Source organism: Mytilus californianus, unplaced genomic scaffold, assembly GCF_021869535.1.
Source record: "Mytilus californianus isolate M0D057914Y unplaced genomic scaffold, xbMytCali1.0.p SCAF_22, whole genome shotgun sequence".
Taxonomy (NCBI): Eukaryota; Metazoa; Mollusca; class Bivalvia; order Mytilida; family Mytilidae; genus Mytilus; species Mytilus californianus.
Genome location: NW_026262671.1, coordinates 4,793,318 through 4,820,455, shown reverse-complemented (window position 1 = coordinate 4,820,455; position 27,138 = coordinate 4,793,318). Strand labels below are relative to the sequence as shown.

Below are 27,138 nucleotides of genomic sequence, written 5' to 3'. Positions count from 1 at the left end.
TATATTTTATTTATATTCTTTTATAAATTTTCATTATTAAAAGGAAAGTAACTTAAAACAGGATAAATCAAGGGAAGTAACCCAATAAATACACAGTTTTTGTTACACAACGGCAGTTAGCCTGAGGTGAAAATTGTTGATTACCAGTATGTTTGACACCCAAGCTGACAAGTGAAGCCATATAATTATGCATGTTAATTGATTCACAGGTAAAATATAACTTCAGGTGATGTCAGTTACACCAGATGCCTGAGATGATATGGTGGGCAGAAATTTTTCATTCATGAAAAATTTCATACACAGGATTTTTTCCTCTTCAACGGGGGGTCGGGAGGAGACCCCTGAAAACGGGATTATTGTACTCCCGTCGGGAGGTTCACATGTATGCCTATTCAAACCATATCATTATTATTTGCTTTTATATATAAATCAGAAATAACCAATTTAAAATGGAAAATGTTAAAGAAAAAAAAGGAAACCCCCCCCCCCCCCCCCCCAATTTTTTGAACCCCCTTATGATTCATCACCCCCAAACTCAATCCCAGCTTTCCCTTTGTGGTATGGTACCTTGCAGTACAATTTCAGAGAGATTCATACACTTAAACACAAGTTATTGTCTGGAAACTAGAAAAATGCTTGTTTTTTGGCCCCTTTTTGGCCCCAAATTCCTAAACGTTTAGGGCAATTACCCCCAAACTCAATTCCAGCTTTCCCTTTGTGATATGGAACCTTGTAGTACAATTTCATAAAGATCCATACACTTACACACAAGTTATTGTCCTGAAACTAGAAAAATGCATGTTTTTTTTGCCCTTTTATGGCCCCTAATTACTAAAATTTTGAGGGAAAACCCCCAAAATCAATCCCAGCCTTCCCTTTGTGATATGGAACCTTGTAGTACAATTTCATAAAGATCCATACACTTACAAACAAGTTATTGTCATGAAACTAGAAAAATGCTTGTTTTTTGCCCCTTTTTGGCCCCTAATTCCTAACATTTGGAGGAAATTACCCCAAAAATCAATCCCAGTATTCCCTTTGTGATATGGAACCTTGTAGTACAATTTCATAAAGATCCATACACTTACAAACAAGTTATTGTCATGAAACTAGAAAAATGCTTGTTTTTAGCCCCTTTTTGGCCCCTAATTCCTAAAATTTGGAGGCAATTACCCCCAAAATCAATCCCAGCATTCCCTTTGTGATATGGAACCTTGTGGTACAATGTCAGAGAGATCCATACACTTACACACAAGTTATGTCTGGAAGTTACAAAAATGCTTATTTTTGGCCCCTTTTGGCCCCTAATTCCTTAACTGTTAGTACCATAACCCCCAAAATCAATCCCCACCTTCCTTTTGTGGTATTGAACCTTATGGTAAAATTTCATTGAGATCCATTCACTTAAACTAAAGTTAGAGTGCGAAAACTAATGTGTATTCGGACGACGACGCCGACGACGACGACGACGCCAACGTCATACCAATATACGACCACAAAAATTTTTTTGCGGTCGTATAAAAAGCACTCAATCAAAATACTAGATTTGGTGTTTCTGGCACAAATTTTGTATTCTCGAGTAGAGTAAAGTGTTATGACCCAGAGCCCTGAGCTTTATACATTTACAAGAAAACACAGCAAAGAAAGCCTTTTACCCTGGTTACTTTGAAGCCATGAAGAGCAATGATAAATAGACCTATTCATGATTATTTCTTAACATAGTAGATCAAATCTTTCTAATATTAACAATTTCCACGAATCTACTAGCTATTTTTTACCAATTCTGACCTGAAGAAACTTTCCCAACAGCTTTATATTTTTTTCACTTTTAGTAATGTCACCATCACAGTACTGATTGAATTTCCCAAAAATCACAAGAAAATAAGTATTTATTATTTTTTTTTTTTTCAAGAAAATAAGAGGATACAATGTTTTGTAACTCAGAGCAGTCAGTTAGAAGCCACAGACAAGGAAGGAAAGACCCAAAATTTTACATAAATCTTATTCATTACATAGTATGGACTAAAACCATACTTTTGCAATAGACAATTTATGAAAATTCACTTTTAATCACATTTTATCAAAACCTCAAGAGATTAAAATGCATTCTTTACAAAGAACTGAATATAAGAAGACAAGACCCTATTTACAGAAAATGAGATGGACCAAAAAAAAGAAAACAAAAGGCCTATTTTACCTGGCTTAACGTCATTATTGAGATTCAGCTTAAATATTTTCAAGGGAGGTAATCATTAAAGTGGTTCTTACCTAGAACCCTTAAAAATATAACATATTAGTCAAATTAATAGTCAATAAAAATAAAATTCTTATACATGTTTAAATTTTTGTTGAAAACTGGCAAAGTTAAAAAATCACAATAAATTAACTAGAATTACTAAACCTGACTAATTATATGAAATTTGTTTCATTTTCAAACATTTGGCAGTGAAAAATGTTATTCTCGCAACTGAAAGGAAAACTCAATGCCAATTGTCTTTGTAGCAGAGAACCTTAAATAAGAACTGTTTTATATTGGCTTCTGAGGTTAATGATTTATCTGTTTGGCAAAAAAAAGTTGGTTCCATTTAAATTCGGCAATAACATTGATAACAGATCAATGACAGTAATTCCAAAATTTTGGCATTGGATGTAGGCTGCAAAAAAAGACAGCATCGTAAATCAAAATTCCCAATTTAAATTTTTCTCAATTCTTTTATTTAAAGCACATTTTAGTCTGTAAACTGATTAACTGTCAAAATGATAAATGCAGGCAAAAATTTCTGAACTAACAGTATTCAATCATATTATTATTGCATATGACTGCCATAAAAACAATGCCAATTTTGTGTCACCAACTGATTTTAAAATAAAGATCACATTCATTGACAATATTGAAATTACATTCTAAAACTACACGACCTAAAACACATAAGTGACTAGCTGCTGTCATATTCATCAAAGTTCTCTCCCCTGACTATTTCTGATTGATGATACCTTCCTCTACTGGCAAAATCTTCATTATCTTCTGTAAGTTGGGATGCCAGTGTTTGGACTGCGGGTGTGGTTGGGGCAACAATTATTTCCTCTGGATGCTTACCTCCCCTGAAAAATCAAGATAATAAAATTTGTAAAAGTTTCAAAATTACTTTATATTTACCAAATTCTGTTGATCTTTTTTTTTTTTTTTTTTTTTTATCATTTCTTGAAGAAAAGTAAGGTCTTCTGGTACAAATAAACTGGACATCAAAAAGAATAATTTTGTCAACAAATGATCAAAACATTCTTACATACTTGTCATTTAACACAAAATAGGTATAGATGAAGGTAAAACTAGACAAAGTGATGCCCCTGCACTCCACTCTGTAGTAACTGTATTATAACAAAGTCAATGTAGGACTTTCTTTAACATATTATTGTGTCTGGGAGACACAAATGATGCCCCTGCAGATGCAAAGTGTTATTTCAAAATACATAAAGTTGAGCATGAGAGCACATAGGTCTATGGTTCACTGTAGGAGGAGTTATCTGCAAACGCTATGCACCTCTTATGGAAGTATATACTCCTAAAATGACAAAGTTCAACTATCTCCCAAAAGAGCCAATATCAATAAAAATCAAACCCTGACCACATGCACACCTTCAATATGTACAAACAGCCAGCAAAGTAAAAACTTCCTAGCATTCAAACTGTTGGAGGAGTTATCTGGAATAACTATATACCCATAATGGGACGGACGGACGGACAGGGGTAAAACAATATGCCCCCAAACTTTAAGTTGCGGGGGCATAAAAAAAGAGTCTAAAACAATAGACACCATGACGAGTGTCTACACAATATGTCAAGCCCTTAATTGCAGCTGTTTTGGGTGGTTATAGATAAATTTTACAGAAACTTTAAAAGTTTGCCATAAACAAAAAATATACATCAAACAAACAAATCTAGTCATATAAGTCAAACAATGACCAAGATTTGCCTAATCAACTACCTGCAGCATCTTTGGAATCCTTCTTTAATCCAATCATACATGTTAAATTCTGCTATACCTGAAATAATGAAATAATTTATTAAAGCTATGCACCATAAGAAAATCCTTAAGAAGAACTACCATATCTATCAAACTTATTGTTAGCCCATCTTAATATTATTTCTTCAGTAATATCTACACTTTTGAATTTTCCACCATGTTTCAAAACTGTTTGTTGAAAAATGAAACCATTTCTACAGCAAAAAAAAATAATTTAAAAACAAAATACAGCTGAAATTTTTGAAGAATTCATAATATGCTTTGCACGCAATTAACAATCTAAATCTTGGACTGCTAAAAGGATACCCTTTTGTCTCCTTATAAAGACAAGTTCACATATTGCATCTTAATTTATTTATGTCAAGAAAGATATCTGATAAACAAGTACCCTAGGACAAGTTTTTAATTGAATTTGACTTATAAAATATTATCTTACCTGGAAAATAACCTGGGCTAGCCTGCCCAATGTAAATATAAATGATGAAAGCTACAGATATCTCAACGAAGGCATATATCCAATTAATGGAAAACATGATGATAACACACACTATCACCTGAAAGTAGAAAATAATATGTCTTAGAAATTATCTCTATTATGGTTTATCCCTTCAGCGAACACAAGTTCATCCCCAGATTTTTGGTGGGGTTCTTAGTGCTCAATCAATTCTATGTGTTTTGGTTTACTACTATTACAATGTACTAAAGTAGGTGTTTAATGACCTTGACTACCCTCAGGCCTCTACAATAACTTTTTTTCCAACTTGTCCAGTAGGACAAGTACATACCAAAACTTACTTGTCCGAATGAAATTGTAACTTGTCCAACAAACATCTTAATAATAACCTTTTTTGCATTTTATGTTGATTCAAGGAACAAAGTGAATTAAAACAATAGAACAGAATTTGATTTATATCTTTTGAAATACCTTTTAAAAATATGAGTCGAGAACAACTGAATCTAGTCATGTCACAGGACATAGGTTCTAGTTTTCGTCAATGCCAAAGTCTCATCAGACTCTACACATGAGGCACCGTCTGATAGGCCTGTCAATTTCCACTCATTGGATTTGTATCCTGGTTTTTTAAGTTGAAAAAAGTTTATTCAAATTCAATCAATAAAAAAAAGAAGATGAGGTTTGATTGCCAATGAGACAACTCTCTGCAAGAGACCAAATGACACAGAAAATAATAACTATAGGTCACCGTATTGCAAGTATTGTTTTTTTCTACTATATATGATCAAATATGATTTGGGAATTTTATGGTAAATAATTTCTTCATTTTTATTTAAAAATATTTTTGTTAAAAAAATTACGGTATTGTATTTATTATAAAGCAACAGAATAAGGTAGGAAAACGAGGTACTGATTTGTCTTGGTCCCGAAATGTCTCCTGTCTCCTGCGTTCCCAAACTGTCTATTAATCATGTCTATTAAATATGTCTCCTACGGTACCAAACTGTCTATTAAACATGGAGCCAAATCGTTTCCGAGCTGGTGACGAACTGTCTTGTAAAGTTACAAAGCGCATCGCTGATTCGGATCAGTAAGACTGGTTTCCGAGAATAGTATGTCTGTTACCTGTTAAAAAGTACCTGACAAAGAACCAGTTTTAAATTATCGATTTCAAGTAAACATGTCAAATAAGAACTTGTGTTTATCATCTTTTCTTGTGTTTTGTTTATAATTACTTTGTTCATCAAAGTTGGATTAAATTTATTTTCTGCATAATAATTTAACTTGTCCCGTCGGACAAGTTTGATATAGCTTTTACTTGTCCGACCTTTTTTTCCTCTGGTACCGGACAATCGGACAAGCGTTATTGTCGAGCCCTGACCCTTGAGGGTCTCACATGTTCGATATATATCATAAATATACTGGTTTGTAGAATGTTTGCATTTTTGTGTTGTTCATTGTATTGTCTTTGTATTGAATTTTTTTCCTTTTGTTTGGTATTTCCTATTATTTTGTGGATACCAGAGTTTTGAATAAAGGTTTCCTGTTTTACCTCAATGCAATATTCGTGCATTTTAAACTAACAATTATTGATGTAAAAAAAGGTACCGTAAATAATTCCAAATTTTGTGAATTTAAATATTAATGCATGAGTTTACTATTTGTGTATCACTGATTACTGGTAAAACTGTTAGATCTAATTAACATGACTGTAAAAATTGTTAAGAAAAATTATACTGATATTATGAATGTACTTTATTTTACTATTAAGAACCAGATACTGGCACATTTTTTATATCAATAAAAAAGATCAAAAATTTCTTAATACAGTGAACAATTTGTATAGCTACTACTACTTTATCATTAAAACTACTTTATCAAGTTTATACGAGAACATTTTTTTTCATAAAAAAGAAAGTATAACAAATATTGAACACCAAGGTAATATTCAAAATGTGCAAGTCCAAAAAAATTGATAAAATTAAACATTATCAACTAACGGAACAAGCGAAAATAATTTTTAATAAGTCATTTTCCCAACTTGGTACAAGCATTTTCCACAGCTAGCTAGCTAAACCTCCCACTTGTATGACAGTTGTAATACAGACAACTTAACTTACACCAAACAATGATAGCCATCTATTGCACAGAACAGAATACCAGGATCTTGGTAACATTGTGATCTCATCACTCAGAGATTTCTTTGGTTCGCCTACAATAAAATAAAAAGTAAATTTACATTTTTAATAATTTAGAAATAAAATCATATGCAAATGCACCATCATTAAAGAAATGGCCTGACTAACAATAGAAAAAAAAATCTGAACATTTTTTCCTACAATAACAAACACACTCAAAATTACAAAATATGATTTTCTTGAAGTTTTTACAACAATTAGAGTAGTAGCTGCATCTTTGTATCAAAATATTTTGATATACATGTATTTACCATTAAACATTAAACATTTGTCAAAATTTTCTTACAGACTTTATTTTGATGTTTTTGGTAATTTTTAGACATTTAAGTTTGATACACAGATTGAAGTTTATATATTTCAGTCGTTTTTAGGTGATATTAGGATCTGAATGGGTGTGAAGACAGTTATTCATTTATCAGGGTACAGTAATAATGAACCATTATACCCAATGAGCCTGTAATTCAGTGGTTATGTCCGTCATCTTTGTTTTTGGTTTGAATTGTTTCACATTTTTCATATCGAGGTCTTCTAAAGCTGACTATACTGTATGGATTTTTCTCGTGTTTAAGGCTGTACAGTGATTTATAATTGCTTTTGCTTTGTCATTTGAACTCCTGTGGATAGTTGTCCCATTGGCAATCATACCACATCTCCTTATTTTTCTATCAGTTAAACAAAAAAATAAACAAGGACCAAAACATACCACTGCCATCTTTATCTACAAGTAGAGATGAGGTATCAGTATGTTCAGAAAAGGTATCCAATGATTTGTCTCTCTTTGTGGCGTCAAAGTCCGCTTCTGGTGTCGTAGCACAACTCTGAGTCTTAATACTACTCTCTCGTATATGATGGTGCTGCCCTCTTTGTGTCATTCTCTCAGGAAAAAGTTTATCCAAGTCTGTTTTTACTTTCTCAAATGAATCCTTTGGCCTAACATCAACTGAACCTGTCGTACCATACCCAACAGTTCCATTTGTAATTTCTCCCTGTGAGTTCCTCTTTGGAGGTCCATACCTTAAGTCTCTTTCTTGTCTACGATCGTAAGTCATAGCAAGAGCAAAATAACAATAGTCTATGGCAGCGTACGTCATCATAAATGCTGTCGTGACAATTGGCGCTAAAGTGTTAACATCTCCAACAAAAACAAATAACAGTACAACAAGAATAATAACTATTAATGCGTAGATGGGAACTTTATTTGGGCCTCTCTGAAAAATATAAAGAAATTTTGTTTATTCATTTATCTTTGTAACAATAAATATAAAACATAAAATTGACAAGAAAGTAACATGGGTATTTAAACATCAAACACCATATTGTATTTCCCTTATAAATTCAACAGAATTCATTCTTTTATTGTTAGACCGAGGACTGACAGGGTGCAAACTTTTATTGGTCCTTCAAAAATCTGGTGATCCTCCCATTTTAATTGAAAGGTTTTCCCTTTATTTTAATCCTTAATTAAATAATTTTGTGAAAAGAAATTAAAAAAATTGATATAAAATTGACTACACATCAATTGCAATTTTGTCAACTTACCCCCTGGCCTAGAATCCTGATAAGTGGTATAACATTCTCGTTGGCTATGGACTGCAAGATTCTAGGTGGTCCATATAAACTACCCATACAGTTTGATATTGATGATATATATAATCCTGCTAACCATAAAACACCAACTACAGATACCTAAAAGTACATAATAGAATTGCTCTCAACTACTTATACAGTTTGAAATAAATAATTCATAATAATAAATATGTTTGGTAGCTATTACTCGCAACTACACATACCAAATTATACAAAATAACATTTGGTTGAGGCAAACTAAAGTTAGAAAACGGAAACCAACTTTGGGATGTACGTACGTACAGACGGACAAGGGTAAAACTTAATGCCCCCTCCGCTACAGCGGCATAACAAAATTGGTGTCAACTGACTATGTACAATGATGTAGTTTGAGATAAATAATTCAGAATGTTTGTTAGCTATTAATCACAAGCAAAATCAGTATGTAAAGTCAAATGCTGATTTTGAGTTGTAATCAACAGAGTGAGGACACCTGTGTGTGTTTATAGCTAGGGCTGTTCCAGATATAGATGCATGGGGGACATGGGAGTCGCATAATATTCTGAAGTTCAGTTTTCCATGTGGTTGTATATTATAAAACATTTAATTTTTTGGAAAATCTAGTTGATAAGCAGACAAGAAGTTAACAATTAAAACACTTGACATTTAAGTACATTGTGAGGAAGTCATCCATATTTTATACATTCATCATTATATTTTTTAAGTTTTATAGGATAGTAAAAAAAATTATTATTATTAATTGGCCGTTTCATAATCTAATGCATTCTGGGTAATATTCTCCAAGTGTACACCAAACCGTAGTGATTGCTTAAAAATGTGCCAAACAATGGAAACTCAACCAATGACGTGATGTTATTTCCTCTAGTCCTTTAGCTCCTGGAGCTGCCCATTGACAAAGTGTAATGAATACAATCTTATGTTATTTTTTTTAACCATTGCAATTCAATGAACTCATTCAATAGAAAGGAAAAATTATATTGAAAAAGTGGAGTGCTTTGTAATTTTAAGTCTAGACATACTTCCCTCCTGTATCTCATAGCTCCCTTCTAGTGATCAGACTTATAGGCTAGAATTCAATTTGTTTAAGTAATATCGTATTACAAAATGTAAAGTGATCACGATTCAAATTTATTTTTGTAAAATTGTATCACATAAAGAGATAGCCCCCCAGTTTTTGGTAAGGTTCCTGTTGCTCAGTTTTTAGATTTTATATGTTGTGTTTTGTATACTGTTGTTTGTCTTTTGGTCCTTTTCCCTTTTTTGCCACGACATTGTCAGTTTATTTTCGACTTGTGAGTTTGAATTTTCCTTTGGTACATTTCGCCCTTTAGTACAGTGATCACATAATTAAATTTTGCATGAACAAAGGTTGTTTAAGATAGCAATATTAAAGGCAATTAATTCAAGTTTAATAATAATATCCTTTCCCTATTTTTTGACACTGTATCTTACCTTTTGTGATATCATATAGTCATGTTGGAGGTAGGGACGAAGGCATGTAGCTCCTAACACAATGGTAAAACATATGTACAGCAAAGTTCTGAAAAATAAATTCAAGCGATGATAGAACTGACATTCTACAAAGAATCAACACATGCAATACCTATGAACAACATGATGAAAATGGTTAAATTATATACAATCCAGTATTAGAGAATGTGTCCATGGGACACAGATGATGCCCTCTCTTGCATATAACATAATAAAGGGCAGAACTTGAGAACGTTACAAGTGACCCCACCCAAATTCAAATTTGATCTGAGTTTTGTGGTAATAAGCATTGTGTACAAGTTTCATAATATTTGGTCGAGACTAAAGTTAGAGAATGTAAACTGATTTTGGGAGGTACTGAAAACTATTTAATTGTAACAACTGATCGTCTAAAAGACGAAAAAATAACCACCACATAAGCTTCCATCCATGCACATTATTACATAAACTTACGAAGATCCTAAAGCTGCCAGAGTGCCATTTGGTATATTAGACAGAGGGTCGTGGAGATCACCACTCATATTAATTCCTGCCAAAATCCCTGTCACAGTGGAGAAAAATAATCCAAAAATTGTGAAGAAACTCTGATCTTCAACATAATGTGGTCCTGAGTTGTTACGTAGATTATAACTATCGTATCCTGTGAAACCAGACTCTGAAAAAAAAACCAAACATATTCTGTACAAAAAATAATAAAGTAGTGAATTCAGTGACTACAAAATGTACTGATCTTCATATTCTAAATTGTCAAAAATTGTTTTCTGTTATCTTGTTTAAAAAAAACAATTTGGTGTTTGAACTGTTTCTAATCTAATCATATCTGGGCCATACATAGCTAACTACATATGAACATAATTTGGACTCTGGTGGACAATTGTCTTCTTGGAAATCATACTACATCTCTTTGTCCATTAACTACAACTCTTATAATGAGTTAGTACTTTTTCACACTTATATGTTAATGATAAACACTTAAATATATATTTGTATACTTCCCAGAATTTGAATGAAAACTATACCAAAAAAGACAATTTTTTTAAATCCATTTTTTTTATATAAATGCTGGCCATAAAACATATGAGTTATTGATTTTCAAACTGAGTATTAATCAATTATAGTTGTTTTTCTTTTCCTTTTACACTTTGCTACTTTCCTCTGTATGACATGTATGATGAATTTCTAAGGGCTCAATTTTATGAAATTCTAAGTATACTTTCTATTATTAATGACAATTGGATTTCTATTTCCATTTCAAAGCTTGAGATTATGACAATATGGCAGTATACATCTATTATATGTCCTTTGCTTATTCTTATATAGTTTAATATTCATAGCATCCATTCCCTCTCATTACTTTTCCAAACTGCCTTGGTGGTCTCGTAGTTGCGTGTTCCCCTAGAGTGCTGGAGGTTGTGGGTTCGAATACCGGCCGGGTCAAACCAAAGACTTTAAAATTGGTAATAGCTGCTTCTCATCTAAGCACACAGCATTAAGGAGTAAGAACAAAGACTGGTTGGCTCGGAGTGAGAATAATGTGTTCGAGTAAGGTGACATGTGAACTTTAAAATGTGATTAAAAATCCGGCTCAGCATGTCAGTTTAGTACAAAGCAGGATTAGTATTCATATTACATTAACATGTTCTCATCCTGAACATTGCAGATGGGCATAAGCAGCCATCCATCATCGTTACTTTGCTGATTTTAAATCAAGATTTGTATATTCAGATGAATCAGTAAGTAAACAAGCTCCACTTGTCACGCTTACTCTTAGGCCAACCAGCCCAGGCTTGTAAAATCACTATCAAGCCTATAAGAATTTCAAACTAAAAGCCAATTGGAATCTATACAAAATTATCAATAAACAGCTGCGCCATGAGCGCATGATACGCCCGTCGTCTTGTATGTGAATTTTTATGCAATAAGCATAAATAGTTTCTGACATACTGCGTGACATGCGAAAAAAACCCCTTTTTTTTTTTACAAAAACTCAATATCTCTAAAATAAAATTTTGAATCAAAACCAAAAAGTATACAGATCTTTAGATTAATATAACTAAGAAGTGTGTAAAATTTTAAGCAATAATCATAAATCGTTTTTGAGATACGGCGCGACATGTGAAAACCCCCCCCTTTAAAAAAAAAAAAAATCAATATCTCAAAAATAAAATTTTGAATCAAAACCAAAAAGTATACAGATCTTGAGATTAATATAACTAAGAAGTGTGTAAAATTTTAAGCAATAATCATAAATCGTTTTTGAGATACGGCGAGACATGTGAAAAACCCCTCCCCCTTTTTTTACAAAATACTCAAAAACTCAAAAATAAAATTTTGAATCATCACCAAAAAGTATACAGATCTTCAGGTTAATATAACTAAGAAGTGTGTAAAGTTTTAAGCAATAATCATAAACTGTTTTTGAGATACGGCGCGACATGTGAAAAAAAACACACACCTGTTTTAGTTACGAAGTCCCGTAACTCGAAAAGTTTTAATCTTATTTTCACCAAAAAGTATACAGATCGTTCGACCATCATAAGAAAAAACTGTTAAGTTTCATGAAATTTGGATAAGTCATTCTCAAGTTACGGTGCGACATGTTTACACCGGACAGACAGACGGACGCCGGACATTTGTATACCATAATACGTCCCGTCAAAAATTTGACGGGCGTATAAAAATTGAGCATCAGGCCTGTGGCTGCAAAGTTTATCGTGAAAACTGTAAACAATTTAAACTGTAATATTACCTGGCTCTGTATGTACAAATGATCCTACCAGGAAATCCATCACAGACAAAAACATAACAATAAGTAGTATCAATTGGAACCTAACCACCCACTTCACACCCGCTACATTAATACCTACAAACACAATAGATTTATAGCATATATACTGATAAACAATAAGTACATCTGATCAAAACAAGTAAAACTATGAGCTACTGCTCAATGATGATACCCCCACCGAAATATTTCAGTAAACAGGAAGTTGTTGAGTGATGAATCTGAAAACGCATCATACGGTATAGCTGACTTATATAAACCCTGAAACCAATTTCAGAAATCCTTGTCAAGTAGTTCCTGAGAAAAATGTGACGAAAATTTTCAACTTGGCTATCATGTGTAAAATAATACAAGTGTTCGGTAAACAGGAAGTTGAGTGATGAATCTGAAAACGCATCACGCGGTATAGCTGACTTATATAAACCTTGAAACCAAATTTCAGAAATCCTTGTCAAGTAGTTCCTGAGAAAAATGCGACGAAAATATTCATGGGACGGACGGACTGACTGACGGAAGGACAGAGGTAAAACAGTATACCCCCCCTTTCTATAATTATATAAAGTTCATTATAGAATAATCAATGTTATCATGCATGTCATCATCAGCAATTCTAGTATAAAGCCTTGCTTCTCTTACAGCAACAGTTTCTTTTTTTTTCTTTCTTTTTTTTTGGGGGGGGGGGGGGGGGGGGGGGGGGTCCATATAAAGAAAAATTCATGAGAGTATAGGAATTTTTCATAATGGCTTTATTTGTATTGGTCTTCATTTTATTTTGGGGTGTAAAAGCTTGTTGTTCCATAGCTTTACTATACTTAAAATTTGATTAACCTAAAAGTAGTATGACTAGACCAGTTGTATTTACCTAAAAGTAGTATAACAAGACCAGTTGTATTTACCTAGATTAGTATAACTAGACCAGTTGTATTTACCTAAAAGTAGTATGACTAGACCAGTTGTATTTACCTAGAGTAGTATAACTAGACCAGTTGTATTTACCTAAAAGTAGTATGACTAGACCAGTTGTATTTAACCTAAAGAAGTATGACTAGACCAGTCTTATTTAACCTAAAGTAGTATGACTAGACCAGTTGTATTTACCTAAAAGTAGCATGACTAGAATAGTTGTATTTACCTAAAAGTAGTATGACTAGACCAGTTGCTACCCCTTTAGCAATCCATGGATTATCTAATCCTGTTAATCCCAGGATAGATTCACCAAACCCCATCACTGACAGAGAACATCCTACAGCCTACAAAACAAGAAATAAAATGGTTTAACTTAAATTGGTATTTCTTTTAGTTATAGTCTTAATCAGGTAAAAACTTGTCTTAGGTCAATGCAACATCAGATATCACCTAAGGGCTCTTCCAGATATAAACCCATGGTGGTTGGGGGGAGGCACTTTTTAGACACCAACCACACATAATATAAAATTTTCATTTAACTTTTAATTCTTTAATACAAAATTCTAAAGAAACATTTATTAATGTTAATGCCTATTCCCCAATGCATTTAAATCTGGAACAGCCCTACGAAAACACCAAACAATCACTAACATGAAACGTAACATCAGAAAATAGATATTTACCTGTGCAAAGCAGTAGATGATTCCCAGACTGCCACCAATACGACCTCCCATGACGTGAGACAACAGGAAGTAAACGCCTCCTTTACCCATCTTGCATCTCTCACAGACTCCGATTCCACTCACAGCTACTATGAACACAATAAATACAGCACAAAAGATAATGAAAATCGTCATCCATATTCCTGCATTACCCTGGAAAGAAAGCGGAAATCAGCTACCATAAACCATACATGCATTTAATATGGACCAATTTATGGTAAAATAAAATGTGTTAGGATTTCTTGTCTCAAAGTAGGCTTGTAGGTCAACATTTTATTTTGGTTCCAAGTCAGAAAATACTGCATCTTTACAAATGAGAATTCAAGTATTTTAAGTATTTATTGTCTTTAATACGGAAAAGAAAATAAAACATGATTGACTTAAACTTAGTAGTGGTTGATCCAATGGGGTTTGGAAACAATTACTTTCATGACTAATAGTCTGGTTTATTTTGCAATGATAAAATGAATGGGGAAAATGTTTAAATTCCTTCAATGTTGGACAAACCTTGAAGTTTGGTATAAACTCATGTAATATTCTAAATATAATTGACCTCTTGACCTTGACAGAAAACTACTTCACGCATGCACGGTTTATGTTGTTTTATTCAAACTCGAAAGTTCATTTAACCGTAAATAATAAATCCTTAGTGTGACTGTCTATCATGAATTACAACAAATGTATTCTTATTCTTTTATGACTTATTTTCTATGTCACTATGCAAAATGTTTTTATTTCTTCTCTATATAATTTCCATGGATTTCTTTGGAGTTCAAATGAGTGTGGGTCTGAGATAAGAAGCTTTTTTTTCTAGCAGGGAACCACTGAACTTTTAATTACAAAAGTCCAGGACATCCCATCCTTAACATTCTTTAAAGCAAATTTGAACCCCTGTTTATTCAGTAAAGTTTAACATCAAATTAAAAACAGAAATGTAGGTTGGATCTCACGTCTCATCAATCCTTATAAAACAGCATACTCAAAAATTTTCAAAAGCAGGGATGTCTATTAAAGGGGTCCTATGAGAAAAGAGGAAGGGGTCATCCCAAGTTTTTGCTGAATTTAAAGTGATTTCAGAAAATTTTCAGAAGAAAGTTTGTGACATGAATCCAACCCCAAAATTCCCCATCTAAATCTGACAATGCAATATTTTTATATGATGATAAGCAATACCAACCACAATCCATCCCATTCGAAGGAAGATGATAACTCCAATGAGGTTGATGAGGCAAGAAGTGAACACACCATCCCATGTTCCAAACAACACTGGCTCCATAATGAAAAAGTTGGCTTTCCACCATGGCCTATGTTCTGATAAGTTCTGAAATAAACATAACAATCTGTGTTGGTGAAGATCAATAACCACTCAATGCTTCCAAAGGTTTTTTAAGTAGGGGGCACTTTCAATAAAAGGGAAAAATTTAAGGTCGGGGGTCAGTAGCTGGCGAAAGATCATGCAAAATCCTGCAATTTGAGCATTTCCTGGCATGTTTTGAAGCTGTGAAAAGTGATAATTTTTAATGTGACATTACTAATTTTTTTTCAGCTTTGAGCCTGGCATGAGCTGAGCATAATGAGATTACCATTTTATTTTTGTTCTGACAAGTGATAATTTTTTATTGTGGCATTGTTTTGAAGCTGTGAAAAGTGATCATTTTTTATGTGAATTTTTTAATTTTTTTCAGCTTCCACTCCAGCATGAGATTACCTTATAGGTCATTAGACTTGAATGTTCATGTTTAATTTCAAAAACGAGCGATTTACTTCCTAGTTCTGACTCGTTTTATATTTAGCGTAAAAAAGATATTTTTTTAGACATTTCCTCACATAAAAAATGTACAGAAATAATTTTTTAAGTGAAAGTAGGCAGCACCTTTACATTGCATAGACGGCTGAATTCTGCCGCCTACAGGCTTCTTTTGAAAGCACTGACCAGAGTAAAATATTCTCACAGAAACTATTAAGGTTTATCATAACAAATGGACAAAAATGGCTGTATTAACACCTCAAAAACTACTCTTGAGTACAGAGTGACCTTTGCCGTTGGAAAAGTTTTAAGGTCTGGCATCCACTAGATATATATAAAATTTAAGTGCATTTTGTGTTTCAGAAAGTTAAAATCTTTTGGGGATTTTGATGGGCATTTTTTTTTGTTTCTGTTGTTGGTGTAAAAATAAACAAACACCTGAATTACATTTGATACTGTCCACTCAGTTACACCCTTAAACTCACCTATTGTTGTGTAGATATCTATTGTCCACGCCAATCAAGGACAACCAATACAATACAATACAGATGTTACCCGAAAGGGAACATCTCAAAGATTTAACCTAACTTATTTTATTTTTACACCTACTGCAGGAACAGAAAAAATGCCCATCAAAATCCAAAAAAGATTTTATCTTTCTGAAACACCAAATGCATTTAACTTTTATATATCTAGTGCATGCCAGGCCTTAAAACTTTTCCAACTAGACAGGTTAGTCTGTACTCAAGTAGTTTTTGAGGTGTAAATACAGTCATTTTTTTCAATTTCTTATGATGAACCCAAAAATTTGTTCTGAATAATATATTTATCTTAATTAGATTTTCATAGCCCAGTGTGTGAAACCTCAACTTGCAAATTCACCAACTGCAAGTGAGAGATATATTTTGGGAGCACTGATGGTGTCTTGATACTTCGGAAACTCATGTGTTAAGGTTCATGTGGACCCATTGGCTACAATGGCTGCATTTTCACCTCAAAATTTTCTCCGAGTACAGACAAACCTGTGTATAAAGTTCATATATATTCTATGTTTTAGAAAATTAAAAAATTAACGGGATTTTGCAGTACACTTTTTTTCATTCCTCCAGAAGGCACCAAAATAAACTAAGTTGGTAAAGAGGTTTGAGAACTTCCCCACAGGTAATAATTGGAAGTGAACTGTTTTGACTGAAATGGACAATAGATATGTGACAATAATTGGTGTTTTAAACTGTGTACCTGAGTGGACCATATCAAGTGAAACTTAACTGTTTGTTAATTTTATCATCTTAAGCAGGGACGAAAAAAAGTGCACTGCAAAATCCAGTTAAGTTTTAAATTTTCTAAAACATACAATGCATTTGGATTTTATTTATCTAGGGCATGCTATGCCTTAAAACTTTTCCAGATACACAGGTTTGTCTGCACTCAGAGTAAATTTTGAGGTGAAAACGCAGCCATTTTAGCCAAAGGGTCCACATGAACCTTAAAACAATTCATATTCATAATGTAGATTTACCTGTTCTTCTCTAAAGAGTTCATTTTGTTGTTCGTCTCCTCCTTGCTGATAACTACCAAAGGTACTGTCAGATTTCTGAGGTGAGGACCATTTCTGTTCATCACTAGTGAGTCCAAATCGACTCCAGTCTGGAGTCCTTTTCTGTTTCTCAGCCTCAGTTGACATCAGGATGGTCCTTTCATTATCATCAGAGGACATTATCTGTATGCTTCACTATACATTATTTGCTACATTTTCTGCAATTGTAAAATATGTCCTTTTTTTGTAAATTATGTAGATCGATGTCATTGACATGTTCATGATATCATACCAAAGGCAGGGTTGTGTACTAGACTGATACCCTGCCATTATTTGACAAGTTTAAAGGCATATTGAACATTTCAGGGAGGGAACCAACTTAGGTTGAATTAGCAGAGAGACAGACTATTTCCAGCTATTCCTGATCATGAGAAAACTTTTCCACTACGCAAAATATTAACACAACACAGGGTCGTTACTGTATCAATGTGTATCATAATCTCCGAACAAAATTATTTCTCTGTCTGCAATTTCACAACCCCAAACAATTGTAAAAATAGACAAAAATAGTGGAATTTTAGTGATCTCCAATTCAATAAAATATCAATTGGCATTATCATGATTGTGACAAATGCAAAATTGATAATATAAATATCTTTAGTTTCATAAAATAATATGTCACTGTACCATCAGAAATTGATCGGACATTATAAATATCCTGTGTAGACAGTTATTGGAGGTGGAGTTATTTCCCATAGATGTCTAACCAATTAAAACAGTTCAGTCAGCTGATAAAAAAAAAAAACAGATCATGGCAGTGACAAGAAAACAAAACAAAATTGTAAATTATACAAAGCTGCTTTTTCTTTTAAGTACATTTGTAGGGCAGTCAGTACAATGAATTGAATTTGGTGAACATTTTATTAACATTTTTTTTTTTAAATAGGAAGAAAGTAAAATTCATATTGCTGTCTTAATAATTGCATGTCGTGACCCTACATGTAAAAGGTCATAAATTCAGTTCTTGAAAAGTGGTGGTCCAAAAGGTTTTGACCACCAAAATTTTGCAAGGGACCAACACAATTTGAGTATTTTGCAATAAATAACATTAAGAACCTGCAGATTTTCTTCAAGGACCAGCACCGCAGCAGGGGAAAACAGATTTTGGAAACACTGATAAAATGTAAGAAAGGAATTGAATTTTGGCAATCAAATATCAGAAATAAAAGATCTGCACTTATATGACTGATCAAATTACATTGAACTACCAGTACTGGCAGTAGCCCAAAATATATTTTTGCCTTCGCAAGAAAAACAGCCAAATTTTTGAAATCTAAATGGTCATAACTTTTGAACCGCTTGACCGATTCCCAAAATTTTGGCATCAATGAATTTCTTTTTTTTTTGCTCTTTCATAATAATGTAATTTTATGCACTTTCTCTATACTTCATATTTTGGCTGACCTCCCTACAGTAGTACTGTAAATAAAGGGGGGGGATAACTTGGTTCCGAACTTTTAAGTAAGTGCTCTATTTATGTAATTGATTTGTGCTAATCTGTAATTCTATTTTCTGACACCCCAACTTGACTTGATACAACAAACACTTCTACCCTGTGGCGTCAAACATTTCCTTTTGTCGACATTTTGTGATACCAAGAATGCGAGTAATGGCGGATACAAGCAAGGCGAAAAGGACGCCGTCGTGGCAAAACAAAAAATCCTAGAAATGCCATTTCATGAGCACTCAAATCCGTGGGATTGCGTCCTTATTTCATCAGCTAAGTGTTGTCATCATTCATGATCTTCTAGTTGTCAGGAAGTATCCTATCACCGCTCCTTTTGATATCTTTCATAAATCGGAAACATCGACCTCCGTTTAACTTATTTGCTTAGTATGAAGGTCACCCCCAAGACAATTGTGATCACGTGGCTGGCTTCTGGTACAAAGATAAAACCCGAGAAAATCGAATTCATTCAGGTGCGTCATTCGTCACAACTCGGTCGATTCCGTACCTCTATAGATTGAGAGAAGCGGAGTCACCCGAGGTTAGCCGATTGTCAAGTGCGTCAGTTCTGCTAAGTATTACCTTTGTTAAAAGCTTGACTGACTTTAGCATAATAAATTGATTGATTGATTGATTGATTTTTAACGCCACTTTAAGCCCTATTGTGCTATTTCGTGGCGGGCTGGAGGTAACCACCGAACTTCGGTAGGAAAAATGACAATCCCAGTCAATTTATACTGGAGTCATTCCCAACCTGCTATGTGCAGGATTCAAACTCACAACTTCAGAATTGACAGGCTAGCTAGTGATACAGTAGTTCGACTATTAAGACCAATCAGCCACTAAGGCTCTCTTAGCATAACAAAAGCTGAAAAACAATGTATGTAAAGCAAAAATATTGTCCCCACATGTACAAATTCATGAATGTGTATCATTATATATTGTCCCTTTTTATGAAATAATGCCCAGAGAATGACAATTTTGGATATGGAATTTTGTTTATATAGACAATATTTCATAGATTGATCTTAGTATGTAATATTAAAGTTACATTTTTTTCAATTTCAGAAAAATATTTCATGGAATTGATCATCATAAAATTTTGTCTCAATAAAGATATATAAATATGTATTTTTGACATTGGTATCATAAAAGTGTTTATTATATTGTTACTGATAGTAACACAATCACTTTAATGATATCAAACAAACCTAATTTTATAAATATATGAACATATTTACCTATTAAATAGTTTTGCACATCATGGATGGCAATTAACACTGGCATATTTAAGGTCAACAAGCAGTGGCGGATCCAGAGGGGGGTTCCGGGTTTTGGACAATCAATGCATTTGAATGGGGACATATAATTGGAACCCCCCCTTTATCCTGGGTTGAGAACCCCCCCTTTTTAAAATGACTGGATCCGCCCCTGACAAGCATTACCAGAGGGAAATATTGATAATCAGAAAAGAGTATTAGAAGAAATGCTACTTTCTTTGTATTGAAATACAATGAAATATATTCATCTGTATAAAATTCATTTATTTGCATTTAAAAATGATGAAATATATATTCCAAATGTTTTGACAAGAAAACCAAACTTGCAACTGACACTTGTTATCCAGAAACCCTCACAATTTCATTCATTGCTTGGAGGACATATTTTGATTGGGAAATATTGTCAGTATTTCAGAATTTCAAAATCAAAACATTGTCTGTGGACAACAACAAAAAAATAAGAAAGTATGAGGTAATTATTTATCTTTAAAACCTACATGTATAATTGAAAGAAACAATATCATATGCAAAATTCTGTGGATTTATTTCTAAATGATTTATTTCTGGTATAAAAATAAAAAGTTGTCAGGAGGTGTGATCAGCAATGAGACTACACACCAAAACCAGATGACATGGAATGATGTAAACAACTTTTATATTACCACAGAACTTATATAAACTTTTTATTATAAAAAAAACATACAATACTTTTTATAACTAACCTCTGAACTCCTAGATCCGTGCCTGATATAATTTTACAAGAGACGATTTTTATACCTATTTACCTTTTAATCGACCAGAGATATGATGAAACAGTTGAATTTAATGTTTAAAAAATTTTAATTTCTATATCTCAAAACACATTTAGTGTTGTATAAAATTTGGGAGTTGCCTCCTATTGTCTGCTAATAACACATTGTACAACTGTTTAGTGTTTGCAAAAATGAAACTATAACAACAGTATGCATTTCAAATAGTTCAATGATTTGAAATTTGTACATGTACAGAGGTTTAATTTTCCATTAATAGATCTAGAGAGCTCACTCTTACTGATATCAGAATACTGCAAGTTATCAAAAATCAATTAATAAACCTAAACTGTCACGACTGAGGCAAAATTAAATATAAACCAAATACAAAAAAATCTTCACAACACGACAAATATATAATATAGCTTAAAACTACAAAAGATTTTTTTTCAAATAACCAACTTTTGACTCCAGATTATATAATTTTTGACAGGTTACCTACTCTGTGGTAGCACATTCTGGTACTCTGTTAAGTAAGAGCAACTAAAAGAAGTAAAATCAAGCTTACAACTGGTGTAATTTAAGGAAAAAAATAACTGTTCTTCCATGATTTTTTCTTTGAAGAAAACATAAAACAGCTATAATGTTTGCCCCTAATTTGCACTGAGACAGAGTAGGTAACCTGTTTGGAAATAGCTATTGTCTCTGAATATATACAATTTATATGAGGGTGTGGATGGGGGTTTAAAGAATAGGGAATAATGGACAAAACATATAAAGAATAGAGAAAATGGACCAAAAAAATGAAGAATAGAGAATAATGAGGTGCTAAATTATAAAGAATAGAGAATAATGGGCAAAAAGTATAAAGAATAGAGACAAATGGCCTAAAAATTTAAAGAATACAGAAATGGAGGACCCCCCCCCCCCCCCCCCCCCCCCCCCCATCTAGACCCTCTTCACTATGTAACAAACTAAGAAACAGCTAGGTAGAAATGTTAGGCTGGCAAAGCATTTCTTCCCCCTTTTATACCAAGGTAAAAATTCTATTGTAGAAATACTTTATGCAGATCATATATTAGTGACAATGAATAGATGACACAGGAATTCTGCATATATTCATATATTTTCAAATGATTTTACAAAATAATCTAAAATGAAATCATCCCTTACTTTTGTCATTGAATGACATTATGACATATTGATATATTATATCCTGTTATCTTTTGATGTGCAAAATTTATAATCATGATAATAGTGTGACTAATTAAATACTGAACAATATTCTGTCATAAATATATAGTCAATAATTATATATCATGATACTATGCACTTCATATTGAAACATCTGTTACGAACATGCTCAGACATTACATCATGTTTTTTAATAAATATTTTTATCTTATTATTAGGCCATTTTTACAAAAATCCAAGATTTCTTATCAGACTTTTTTTTTTAATTGGGGAAGGAATTTTTTTTATTTTTTTTACCATTTTTGGGAAAATTTCTAACAAAATGAAAGAAAATTGTGGCCAGAAATTAAAAAAAAGAATTGCATTATTGGCTCTGAAAAAACCTGAGAACCTAGGATTTGTTCTATTATGGCCTTATACATGTACGTATCACAAATACTATTGCTTGACATTGCGAACTTGTAAAGTTCATTGTTTTTTTCCTATACAAAAGTGTTATAGGCTTTTCAGTAGGTTTAATCCAATAAAGGTCAAAATATGTATCTTAAATTGATTAAGCTATAACTCTACCTCTATTTTCAGAGAAGAAATATGATGTCATATTGTTTTTTTCGTCTTAAGCAATTTCGTATCTGAAAATTCCAACACCAAAGCCCTATATGTAGGTCAGTGAAAATCTTGGTTCAGATGATTTCATTTTGCAGTTAGGCCTACATATATTGATATTGTATACTTTGCATTAAAAAGAAAGGAGAAACCAAGGGTCAATAAAAAAAATAATACTTCAAAAAACTCAGATATTACTGTCAACTCAAGCACTTGACTCTGAAAAAGATTTACCTATATACCTTTATATATTATGGTATATATATAGGAAATTTCAGGGACAAGACTTAGTACCCGTGCCATCAACGGAAAAAAAGAACTTTACAAAACACTACACAGTAAAGTAAAAATTAGGAGAAGGAACACCATCAAAGGCATGTGAGCAAAATGCTTAATTTTGATAGATAGTTGGTTCATTAATTTAGAATTGAAAATTTTTCAAACATATATTTAGAATGCTAATGGATAAAATTAGCAATTGAACATCAGAAGGTGACATTTGAAAAGATAAACTGATACTAGTAGGAGGAGCTAGTTAGTGAAGTTTTAGGAAAACTCATTCAATAGTTGATAGAGAGTCAATGTTGTATATGTTGCACTTTGTAAATATAGCGGATTCCCAAACAAGACCTCTTTTGGGGAGATAATTTAATATTCATAGTTATTTTGTTTTGTTTACCTACTGGTTCCCAGATATGATCTCCATGTTTCATCTCATAGAGACACAACTTGGGAATTTTACCTATTATGTAAAATATTTCTAAATTTATCTTTAGTATCAAACCCTTGACCTTTTAATTACCAAATGGAAATGCTGAATTTGACAAAATGTATTTATATAAGAATTCTCTAAGTTAATGTCTCAAGCAGTGGTCAACTGAACATGTGAAATAAACAATTAATTACTTTTCTGAACTACTACTAATAAAATTAACACCTGTCATGCCTGTTGTTCACTACTAAATTCTAAACATGCAAATTCTTATCTTTAAAACTTCTCATCAATGAAATATTGAAAATACTGAAATTATTTAAAATGTAACTTTTAAAATTATCATTTACATCAACTCTACTATACCAGTATAAATACTGTTGGATAGCAGTCAAATTGAAATCTCGGGGAGACTCAAAGTAAAGGGAGGGGTAGTACAGAAATTTAGTACAAGTTAAAACTCTTAGTTCAAGGCATTTATAAATATTGAAAATATGCTGCACAACCCTATGTTTTGACATTTGCAAAAATATTAGTGCATATGAACTTTTCGGGATAAATAGGTTTATTCCCGATTGTCCCACTTTATAAAATTTAAGAGTTCTGATTGTCCCACATGAAAAGTTCTGATTGTCCCATATTATTTTATGATGTAAAATGTTCTTAAACAAACAAGGTAGTTGTTGTTTGTTTTGCTAAACTAACCAGAATTAATTATTGCATATTCAAATTATTATTTGACATCATTTCTATATCTGTATGAAATATGATTTTTTTTTAAATCGTCTGATTAATGCACTTTCGATTAAATAGTATAAAATTTCTGAGTTATAAAATATATATATAATGTTACATATATTTATAAACAAAAAATACCAGTACTATAATTTTTAATCACATTTTTTTTAAAAGTTTTTCAAAAAAAATTTGAAATAATGCATGCGATTTAAAAAAAGTCTTTACACTACTGAAGACTGCTTGCATCCAACGTCAGATTAACCTTAACCAAACAACTTTCTTCATTGATTACGAAGTTGCTGTTCTTGTGTTGTGTTGTTGCACCACTGTCCCAGGTTAGGGGGAGGGTTGGGCGCCCGCCAAGCATGTTCAACCCCGCAACATTCTGTATGTGCCTGTCCCAAGTCAGGAGCCTGTAATTCAGTGGTTGTCGTTTGTTTCTGTGTATCATATTTGTTTTTCGTTCATTATTTTGTAAATAAATTAGGCCGTTAGTTTTCTCGTTTGAATTGTTCTACATTTGTCATTTCGGGGCCTTTTATAGCTGACAATGCGGTATGTGTTTTGCTCATTGTTGAAGGCTGTATGGTGACCTATAGTTGTTAATTTCTGTGTCATTTGGTCTCTTGTGGAGAGGTGTCTCATTGCAATTATACCACATCCTCCTTTTTTTTTTATACACAACTCAAACAACGCCTACGGGAACCCAAAGATTATCTTCAGAATGGTGAAGTTACTACAGTATGCTAACATTGCCTGTTATTTGTTACACTTGGACTAAATTTGTTGCAAATTGAAGTACTTATGTATTATATGTACTATATGATTGTTATACATTCTGTGTTGTATGCATTATAGTATCTGCTCTCCTTGTCATATGTGTGCTTTAATGAACTAAGTTGTTTATTATGTGTGCTTTATCATTTCAGGTTGTTTGTTTTTCGCTTGATCCTAGAGGCTAGGTCCAATTTGTTTATTCGGTCAACCAACCAATCAACTAAATGATCAATCAATCAACCAACCAACCAACCAACCAACCAACCAATCAATCATGTTTCGGAGGGGAAAGACCATTAACAATTGTTTTTAAAACAATTGATTTATATTTGTAACTCTTTTTATTATATATTTATACAGAATTGAGAAGTGCTTGATATGTGCTATTTTATGGCTATACTGTATAGTTGGCTATAAAAGGCCCAAACATGAAAAATATGACACAATTCAATAGAGAAAACTAACAGCCTAATTTATAACAAAACAATTTACGAAAAAACAAGTTTGACAGACATGAACCAATGACAATCATTGTACTACAGGCTCCTGATTTGGGACAGGCACATAAAGAATGTGGTGGGGTTAATCATGTTTGTGAGCGCTCAACCCTCCCCCTAACCTGGGACAGTGGTGTTGTAACAGCACAACATAAGAACAAACTACAAAAAATCAGTTGAAAATGGCTTAACTCATCAGATTGATACAAAGCAGAAAAAACATCTAACAAAATCACAGATCGGACGTGGCAGGGTATTTATACATCACTAACAACAAAAGACAGAGTACGGATCTGAGAGTATGATTTTTTATGAAACTTCATAGTAAAAGTGACACAGTTTTAGCCATAAATATTAGTTTTTATGGAAAATTGAATTGTCTATATATCTAAAAAAGTGTAACCTGTAGATGTGATGAAAAGATACACATACACACATCTCTTTTATATGATTATATGAGCATAAAATAACTATTAAAAAAATCAATATTATTACATACATTATCAATTATTTATGTAATTTATATTTATTATCAGTCTCAAAATCTATTTCGTCTGAACATGGAAGTCAATATAGGATCATATAGTACATGTACTTCCCTCATCTGTAACAATATAGATAAAAAAAACTTACAACAAAATGTTAAGATCAATCACCTGATGATCAGCCATAGCAAAATAAAATATACAGGTGATTTTAAAAATAAAAGTTCAAAAATTGTTTTGATCGTGACTTCAGGCAAGACAAATTTAAAAGATAAGCTTAACCATACCCAACTGTGTAATGAAAACATTCAATAATACATACAATCTGTTTAAATGCCACTTTTGTTATATTTAAGATGAAAACTTGTAACCATACAATTGTCTATTGATAATATGGTAGTCGAAACACATTCAATTTCTATATATATACTATTTCTTTTGAGAATTTTAAATAACTTTCTTTGAAGATTGAAAACAATATTTTGTAATGTATATTACATTTTTGTTTACTGACATTATTGGTCCAGTATAAATTTGTTGACACTCAGACTGTTTATTACTATTTAACTTATCTAAATACTTGCATATAAGTTTTCAATAGAGTGAGAAAAAATAGTCATGCACAGAAATCAGGCCAAAAATAAAATTTAAATTGTCTGATTTTGCCTACCTACCCACCTTAAAAGCAGCCTACTTGAAAAAAATTATGATACAAATTGTTTCAAATACTTTTTTTTAACGAATAATTTGACCAATAATTCCATTTTTGATGAAATCAAACAAAGTTTAATTTGGACACAAATTTGGACTAATTTTGAAAACCAGGCCCAAATTTAAAAATCTAAATACATGGTTAGATTCAGCATATATCAAAGAACACCAATACTTCAATTTTTGAAGAAATCAAACAAAGTTTAATTTTGGACCCTTTGAACCTTAATATGGATCAATTCAAAAACAGACCCAAAATTCAAATAATAAATACCCAATTAGAATCAGAACCCCAAGAATTCAAGACTTTGAAAAATCCCACTGAAATTGCTAAAGAAATAAGCAATTTATACAAAGTATTAAAAAAGAATTAATTTTGACTCCTTTAAACTAACCGTTATGGTCATAGTCCCTAAATCCAATCCCAAAC

At 32.4% G+C, this 27,138-nt stretch overlaps 1 protein-coding gene across 4 annotated transcripts in view; it reads right to left on the bottom strand.

The window, feature by feature from the left end:
• Positions 1–512: 512 nt before the first annotated feature.
• The window catches only part of LOC127732150 (solute carrier family 12 member 8-like), a 44,333-nt gene continuing 17,707 nt past the window's right edge, over positions 513–27,138 (bottom strand). For 2 of the 4 annotated variants that reach the window (XM_052241222.1, XM_052241223.1), the window contains 13 exons: positions 17,435–17,670; positions 15,346–15,489; positions 14,130–14,321; positions 13,673–13,790; positions 12,505–12,618; positions 10,209–10,410; positions 9,717–9,804; positions 8,217–8,363; positions 7,381–7,885; positions 6,600–6,691; positions 4,462–4,579; positions 3,987–4,044; positions 513–3,102 (listed from right to left, as the gene is read on the bottom strand). In XM_052241222.1, coding sequence (XP_052097182.1) covers positions 2,937–3,102; positions 3,987–4,044; positions 4,462–4,579; positions 6,600–6,691; positions 7,381–7,885; positions 8,217–8,363; positions 9,717–9,804; positions 10,209–10,410; positions 12,505–12,618; positions 13,673–13,790; positions 14,130–14,321; positions 15,346–15,489; positions 17,435–17,632 — 2,142 coding nt within the window. In that variant the 5' untranslated portion in view covers positions 17,633–17,670 and the 3' untranslated portion in view covers positions 513–2,936. Of the gene's footprint in view, positions 3,103–3,986; positions 4,045–4,461; positions 4,580–6,599; positions 6,692–7,380; positions 7,886–8,216; positions 8,364–9,716; positions 9,805–10,208; positions 10,411–12,504; positions 12,619–13,672; positions 13,791–14,129; positions 14,322–15,345; positions 15,490–17,434; positions 17,671–19,064; positions 19,367–26,145; positions 26,178–27,138 lie in introns of those variants that run through there. The other 2 variants (XM_052241224.1, XM_052241221.1) reach the window with 2 other exon arrangements.